Source organism: Nothoprocta perdicaria, unplaced genomic scaffold (genome assembly GCF_003342845.1).
Source record: "Nothoprocta perdicaria isolate Ctin4 unplaced genomic scaffold, notPer1 scaffold_2, whole genome shotgun sequence".
Classification (NCBI taxonomy): domain Eukaryota; kingdom Metazoa; phylum Chordata; class Aves; order Tinamiformes; family Tinamidae; genus Nothoprocta; species Nothoprocta perdicaria.
This window is the reverse complement of record NW_020455204.1, coordinates 128,072-136,273: the sequence shown is the minus strand read 5'-3', so window position 1 is coordinate 136,273 and position 8,202 is coordinate 128,072. Positions and strand designations below refer to the sequence as shown.

Below are 8,202 nucleotides of genomic sequence, written 5' to 3'. Positions count from 1 at the left end.
AAAAAAAAAGAACTTGGAAAAAAATTAACTGAAGTGTTGAAATGAGACTGGAGAAAAACATGTTCTTGGAAAGGGGAGGTCTAGACCCGCATACTGGCTTAAGTAATTATATATATATTTTATAGATATATATTATACATACACACACGTGTATTTTTGCTCAGAGGAGCACGTATCTTTGGAGTGTTTCGAAGGAGGGCTGTTTCTGGCAGCAGACTTCGCACAAGCTTTCGCGGTCCCATGGGTCTTGCAAAGGTCTTTTTACGTGCAGGAAGCTCTAGTGGGATTTCACTATTTTATTGTCTTTTAATTATTGGTGCATTTCTTTTGGAGTGAAACATCCACATGGTTTCTGGGCCCCATTTCCTCGAATAATTATGCCTGGTTTCTTTTACCTGATAGTCAAATTCACCGAGGCAGAGAGCAGGTTTTAAAGCGGCAAAACTCCCCAGGAGGTTTAAACCAGGTAGCTGAAGAGTCMATTAAGCCTGGCGGGTTTCGGCAGCTCTCAGACTGCGGGCTTCGCTTTCTCTCATCAATTTCCAGGCATTGATGGGAAATGGCCCATTTTTAAGGTTTGTTCTTCGCTTTTGGGAGAGAAGGAAGGATCTTCACTGATCCCACCCTCAAAGGGTGGTAATTAGCAGCGCACTGCCTCCACAGGTTTCGGCAAATGGGTGTCATTGCTGCGACCTTGCAAATGAGGTACTTCGGGGCAAAACACGGGGGCGACAGGGCCGTGTGTGGGTGCGAGACGAGCCCCGAGCGASCGGGAGAGGCCGCGAGCAGGCGCGGGCCGGGCAGGGAGTGCGGCCCCGGGCTCCGCGCTGCCCTCCACGGGCACGGCGCTGGGCACTGCGCGGCTCCACGGATTAGGTTTGCCCATTTTGAGGGGGTTCTCCCCCCAAAACAAACGCATAACTGAATTTAGGGACTCTCTGCTCCTTACTAAGTAGCCCTGAGCGCAGGGTCGGCTGACTGGGGCCGCTCACTTTTCGAGGCCACTAGTCCCCCACCACCACCCCACCCGAGCATGACCCCTTYCCGCCCGGGTACTTACATGTCCGAAGGGGTCGAGGTGGTTGTTGGTGAGCTTGAGTTTTTGGAAAGAAACCAGCTGCCTCATCCAGTGGGCGCCGGTAGCGGGGGAGTCGGGATGGACATACAGGCGACCGGGCATGGCCGGCTCTGCCTTCCCTGTCACCGACCTGTATAAAGGACACAGCAAGGCTGAGCTGGCAGCAGGGTACCCCCCCACACACACACAGGTACCCCAATACAGCGCTTCATCCCACGGGCACCCCTTCCCCCGACCCAGCCCTCCCCACCCTCCCTCGCCACCCATACCCCTGGCCTCGGGTGCACCGCTCTGCGCCAAGCCTATAGTCCCCTATAGCCCAAGTTCCCTATATGTAAAAGACAAGGCGATGCTGGCTGGTCGCGTCGTGTTTGGGGGAAAAAACGACATTTACACACACACAGCCGCTACTCGCGAAGTTAATCGAGATTTTTGGCATATTTCCCGTCGGAGATGGCTCCCTCTGTTTCCCCGTTTAACCCCATCCTTCCCCCTTCCTAAATCCTGAAAATCCACCTAGGAGCAAAGAAAGCACCGTGCAGCAACCCCTAAACATTTCTTTTTCCCGGGAGATATCATTAAACTGTTGGGTCCACAACAGCCAATAATCTCATCGTCAGAGAGGATTATGGTCATCGTTAGCTGAACATCATAGATTTTGTTCTCTCCATTTTTGTGTGTTTCCCACCAGAGGAATCTGCCTGGTGGCCGGGAACCATCTTGGGATGTCCAGGAGAAGCCTCTGCAGCTCTGCCTGCGCCTAAGCTCCGAGTAGGAGAGTGAGCCGCCCACTCTAAAGCATCTTTCCAGCTTTTTCGCCTAGGTTTGGGTAGCCGAGCAAGCCTGATCCAAAGCTTCTCTCCCGCCCCTTTCCCGATGCGTGCGTACCATTTATTATCTGCAAATTTGTATCGGTGGTCATCCGCTGGTACAATATCCATCAACAGTATGTACTTAGTTTTTGGATTAAGTCCAGTGACCTTCACTTTGTAACTGGGGAACATACGCCTATTAAAAATAAATAAATAAAGATAAATAGCGAGAAGAGAAAGTTTCCGGAGGTAGCTAGGGCAGGGGGAGAGGCATTAGGCAGAAGTCCGATGCCACCCGCTCGGATGAGCCTCCAAAAACACCCAGACMCTCGCAGAGCCCAACTTGGTCTTAGCGGTGCCACTGGGGCTGTTCACTTGCCTTTGGATATCGCTCCCTTACCCTGGCTCCCATTTGAGGCAAGATGGGCGATTTATCAGGGGAAAAATCATAGCTACGGGACTGGTGAGGTTATTTTTTTACCTGCCTGTGTGTCCCCTAATAGGCTCATATTTTTATTCTCTTTTATTTCGCCAAAACTTCGATTCTTCCTTGTTTTATCAAGGTGATGAGAACTTTCAGGAGTAAGTTACATTCCTATGCACATGAACGACTAGAGCAGGAAGGGATATTTGGAACAAAAAAAAAAAAAAAAGAAAGAAAAAAGAAAAAAGAAAAAAAGAAAAGAAAAGAAAAAACCTATACGTGTTTAAAATACACATTTTTGAATAAAACTCTGCCACGTGCATCAAGTATTCCACGTACAGATAGGAAATCACACACCCCCTCAGGTGCTACCTCCAGCCGAACGTGCATACAGAGACATCAGCAAACACACCTGACAAATACTTGGAAACATTTAAGTACACACTGAGGACAGGGGCTTTTCGAAATATTTTCCATTACTGCAAGTCAGTGACTTAAAACACTGCTGTTATTTTAGTTCGAGCTTTCCAAATATTTAAAAATAAGTCAAGGGCTACATTTTCGTCCGCTTTAAAACATGCATAAACAAAAAGCCTTCACCTCTAAAAATACTGCACTCTTCTGAAAGGTTTCATCTCCTCTCATCTTYGCGATAAGATTTTTTTTTTTAATTTGCATGTAAGAAGCTGGAATGGGGTGAACTAATAACGAACGAAGTGGGGGTAACTGTAAAGTTTTGAAGGAGAAATCAAATCTCACCTGAACAATGATCTGTAATTATATCGAAAACATCTGACCGGCAAGAACACGGGTTTCTCCAACAATAAACAGAAGGAAATATATAAATAAGTGGAACTACTTCGCATCCAGCCTGGCCGAATGAATGCACTCTCCCCCAAAGCCATTGCCCTGTAAAAGTCTTCTTTATTATTGTCCAGATGGGATTTCTATCCCTCGCAACATCTAGGCGAGTTTGTTGTAAGGTGTTTTACGTCTTCCTTCGTGCTCTGATTTTCTGCAAATTTTGCTTTTTCGCGGAAACCGCGTCCCGCACCGGGTGCGGCACCCCCGGGCCAGGAAGGTTTCGGCAGCGCTCGAAATTTCATCAGCTCCCCTTCGTGCAGACAATTTTCCCTAATGCCTCGCCCACACTTCTGTTTATAGCATGCCCCCTGTTCTGCAATACCCTTCTTTAAAAATCCGTCTTTTCAGCAGCCGCCGCGTTCAAAGGGAAGACGAGCCGCGAGACAAATCTATTCGCAAAACTTGGTACAGCCAGCTCTATTTTTTTTTTCTCCCCTCCCTCTTCAGGCAAATTTGGGAAGACCACAACAAATGCCAGATGACAGAGCAAAATGAAAGCCTGACTCTGCATTGTTTATTGTGCCCTTACAAGCTAAGTTACTATTATTTCTGTACGGGGAGATTTCCACCACCCCTGCTTCCTCTGAGGACCCCTTGCATAGGGCAGATATTTAATTTAACTTAAAAATSGCGATGAAAATAGCCTCTCTCAGGTTGCTCGGAGTTTACTGCCTGGACCTGAGAACCTCTTTTGCTGGGGCTCACTGGCTTAGGCACTTTTCTATTTAACAGTCCTCCGACATATTAAATAAAGGATCACGTTAAACTGCCTCAAATGCACGCAAAAGCATCTTATATAAATAGCTATGGATCACATTTACTAAGCCAGTTATGGAATCGATTACACACAGCCCCAATAAAGTTGGATTTGCAAGGCTGTATATTTTTCTACACACCCACGCAGACAAACACACACATATAGGAAAGGATATCTGGCCACAGTTAGATACGCATGCTATTTATTTGCGGATACATCTATCTGCGTAGCTAACGAGCTATACTATCAGAATATAAACAGTAGCTTAGGACCACATATACTTTTAATAGAAGGAGCGTGGGCGTTCGGGATATATTCGCCTCTATGTGCTCGTAGTAAACAAGAAACCCCTACAAAGAAAGGGTGGCATTATATATATTTAAAAAGGAAAAGTAAAAGGGTAACAAGACAGAGCTGCACCTTTAATTAAAATAATAATAAAGACATCGCCCCGCGAACGGCTCTAAACACGGTTAGCGCTTGGCCAAGCGGCTGCAGCGAGTGCCTGCCTGGAAAGCTTCCAACGGCCTGAAATTGGAATTAAGGATCCAACTATTCTGGTTAAGAAAGAAGCCAGAAGAAATGGTCTCCCCTGAGCGTATCCGCGCAGCGCGGAGCCCGCCGCGGAAAGAGCCGCGGGCGAGCGCGCGGAGGACGCGAGCAAAGCGGCGCCAGGGACAGAGCCCTTGTGGGTGCCTTGTTTGCGGCCACGCATAGAGCCACGCGTGTCCCCAGGCTCGCGGCAGGTTCCAGGCCCACCCGCGGGAAACGGGACACGAAGAAGAACGCACAGCGCTTGGATCGCCTTAATCCCGGGAGGAGGCTCCGCGCCGCTGCGTTTCTCACCTTCCAGCCTTGGTGATGATCATCTCCGTGCCCACCTCGTGAAATTTCAGCCATAGCTCCCGCTCGTGCAGAAACACCTTGATCCCCTCCATACCCTGCAAGGGAGGAAGATGAAGCATCAGTCGAGCCGAGTTTCCCGGCAATGGCCCTGGCTTCAGCGATTCCCGGGGAAAACCTGCTGCTTTCACCGAGAAATTACAAAGCTAGACCAGGAACAGGAGCTCAGGCCTCGGATACCGAGTCAAGGGGCTCTGGCGTCAGATCCCGAGGCCCTCGAAACTCCCTGGGAGGCAAGGGACAGGGGCCACCCGCTGAGGCCTGGGCCAACTCCAAACCCCTACAGTCCCCACCCAGCCGTGCTACTGGGAGAAATACCCCTGTGCTTCAGGCCGGATCCTCAGCTGCTTTCAAGAGGCAGCTGCAGGGGATTTACACTCCTCCAATGGATGATTTACCCCCACTGCCTCTCCTATTTCTCCAGGATGTGAGGGAAAAAATGGGTCCCATGCAGCCGTGTTTATGGAGGCGATGGCCGCTGCCTGTGCACAGCCGTTTTTACAAACCCCTCAGCCCGCACCCCAGAAGCAGCTGATCTCCTAGGATTGTTGTGTCGGCGATTATCGCGCAGGGAAATCCTGTCACAAATAAGCGCTCACAATAGCGCACTTTTCCTTGAACCCTCCGCAACCAGCACCCGCAAAACCAAGCGGGCCTCCCTTGCCCACAAAACAAAATAGTTCCTCGCCCCTCGCCGCAGCCTCTGGCCAAACATCGAGCTAGACYCCACGGCCTCAATGCATCGCGGCTCCGTTTCGAAGCCGTCCACGCCACGCGCAAAAGCCCCGACACCCACCGCGGCCCTATGCACACCGACACGGGCCACGCGAGGCTCTCCCGAGCTGCGTTTTCCTCCGGAGAATTTACCTGCAAGAAAATCTCTCCGCGCAGGATTTTACCCGCGGCGCCCCACGCTCCGCAGCCGTGGAAAAGCCGCTGCCRGGGCCGCTCCGAGCCGCGGAGTCGGGCAGAAGGGCCGCGTTGCAGTCCTGGCCTCCGTTCCTCAACAACCGGGGCTGCCGCGTGGGAGCCCACGCGTGTCCCCTAGGAGCACGTACCACTGCAGGGGTACAGTGCGGCTGGAAAGTGCGGGAGACACCCACTCCCCGCATAAGGGGGCTGGGAGGCGGCCAGGCCCCGCGCCTGTGGGAGGTGCCCACGCGTGACAGCGGCAGCAGCTGCGGCCGGACCTCTCCGCGTGTAAATATCGGTGTGTGCGTGCATACAGCAAGCATTCACGTTTGGGCCTTATAGAGACACACGCAGGCGGTCATGATGATGGAGGTAAATATATATGTATGCATCTCGACATACACGGATGCGGTTGGGTATTCTCGCGTTTCCCGCATTTCGAGAGCTGGCCATTCCCCACACATCCAGACTCACGCGTGCCGCATCTCCCAGCACGGGCAGGGGTGCCCCCTTCCATGGGGAGCGCTAAAGCCGGACAGGGCTACCAAGCAGGTAGGATCCTCGGGTCCCCTGGGGCCTAAAGTGCTTCAGCTTTGCCCGCAGCAGGGCCAGAGCTGAGCAGATACTGGAGGAGATGGAAATATTCCGGAGAAAGGGGCGAAAAAGCGAGGGCGTGAGGAAGAGGAGCATATTTACCTGCTGGGTGAAGGCTGCCTGCGGAGAGGTGGGGGACTTGCTGGTGGCCCCCAGCTGCGTGTCCTGCTTGGCTTCAGCCTGCAGCTCCTTGGCCTCCGAGTCGGCCGGCGTAGTGGGGAGCCCGAAGCCTTCCTCGCTATCCGCCATGTTACGAGCTTCCTTCGCCGAATCCCCCACTGCAGGCACACATCGGGGAGAGAGCACAGATAAGAGACATATAAGTCAACGCTGACGTTTAATAAAATATATCTATACATGTGTGCGGGGAGAGAAGGAGCCTGGATGTGGCCGCAGCTCTCCCTGCCTGCAACTCACTTCCAGCTGCCCGGGGAGGGAGCGAGGCCCTTTAACTTTGGGCGAGGGAGAAATAAAGACTTTTATTTATTATCGTGGCCCGCAAGGGATGATAGGATTTGGGGTGGGGGAAGGGAGGGGGGGGGGCGGTATTATTAAATGCATCTTTCGCAAAAGGTAAACAGCGGATTTCGGCTGCCCTCCCGGAGCGAGGCCTGGCTGGCAGCACCGGGCAAAAGAGGGGACTGGGGGCAGCCTGGGCGTGCACCGAGCAACTCATCACACCGCTGACCCTCGAGGGGCAGCGTCGCGGGCGGGGCGGGGGGAACGGGCAGCCCCGGACACCGGTAGGGCCGAGGMCGGGCTCGCTGCAGCCGAGCTCCCCATTCCAACATCCCCATTCCTACATCCCCATTCCTCCGAGGGAGGTGGCCACTTGCACCTCCCGCTCTCAGGCGGGCGAATGCTGGCGACACGTGACGCAGATTGTATAACCGTATTTTCAGAGGAAAAAAAAATAAACTTCTTTCTTGGCCATTTGCATCCCCTGGAAGAGCGGCATTTCTGCGGCAGAAGCGCTTTCTCTGCTCCCCCACTGCCCCAGCCTTTTGGAGGATGCGCGTCCAGCAGCGCTGCGTGGACGAGACGATAAAAAATAAAATGCAAATAAATCAGTCAGTGGCGATATTGTGCAAGGTAACGTGCAGCACGGAGCAGGATGCGGGCTTTGCACTGGCGCTGAGCCGGTCCGAGCCGTAAGAGCAGAGTAAAATTGCGCTAGCCGAGAAAACAAGCTTAAAAATGCAGCGAGGGCCTTTCATCTGATGCAAGTAACAACAGTGAGTTTCGAAGACGCTATTTTTAATGTAGTTTTACAAGCTCTTAGTCTATCAGAAACAGTAGAAGTTTCCAAACAGCAAAATACGATAAAAGCTTCTGAATTATCTGCTAGTTCTTTTTTGGTTTTAAGGAGTTTGGAGTTTCGGTAGCTTAAAAAAATCTCTTGTATGTTTCAAAGAAGGGGATACATTCTTCAAGGCCAACTATATGAAGACAATATTGTTTTTAAGTACTTGAGAATGCTCTGAAATGGAGCTCCCTACAACAACATTAAAAAGCTATTCTTATAAAATAAAATAATAATAACTTTTTTTTTTTAAGGGGAGTTTTCCTTTAAATGTAGAGGAAAACTCGAGAGTGGAAAGAAAATCATCTCCCCAGCGAGTGGCGGGCAATATAGATATATGTGCGTGTATAAAAAGGGGGAAAATACAAGGAACAGGAGCTCGGTAGCTAAGGATCGCGGCCATGAGGGCCCGGCCGTCCCAGGGCCCCCGCTCGGTCCCCGCAGAAGGGCCGCAGCCCGCACAGTGTCCGCAGGCGCGGGGTGCACCATGAAACCGCCCCCCCACCTAGACCGTTCAAGACTTTCTCTTCCCCTCCTCCTCCTTTTTTTTTTTTT

At 51.5% G+C, this 8,202-nt stretch overlaps 1 protein-coding gene across 1 annotated transcript in view; it reads right to left on the bottom strand.

Moving 5' to 3' along the window:
• TBX5 (T-box 5) overlaps positions 1 to 6,620 on the bottom strand; it is a 35,250-nt gene extending 28,630 nt beyond the window's left edge. The window contains exons 1-4 of the mRNA XM_026037822.1: positions 6,447 to 6,620; positions 4,782 to 4,876; positions 1,967 to 2,086; positions 1,061 to 1,208 (exon numbers count right to left, since the gene is read on the bottom strand). Coding sequence (XP_025893607.1) covers positions 1,061 to 1,208; positions 1,967 to 2,086; positions 4,782 to 4,876; positions 6,447 to 6,593 — 510 coding nt within the window. The 5' untranslated portion in view covers positions 6,594 to 6,620. The remainder of the gene's footprint in view (positions 1 to 1,060; positions 1,209 to 1,966; positions 2,087 to 4,781; positions 4,877 to 6,446) is intronic.
• Between the last annotated feature and the right edge of the window lie 1,582 nt (positions 6,621 to 8,202).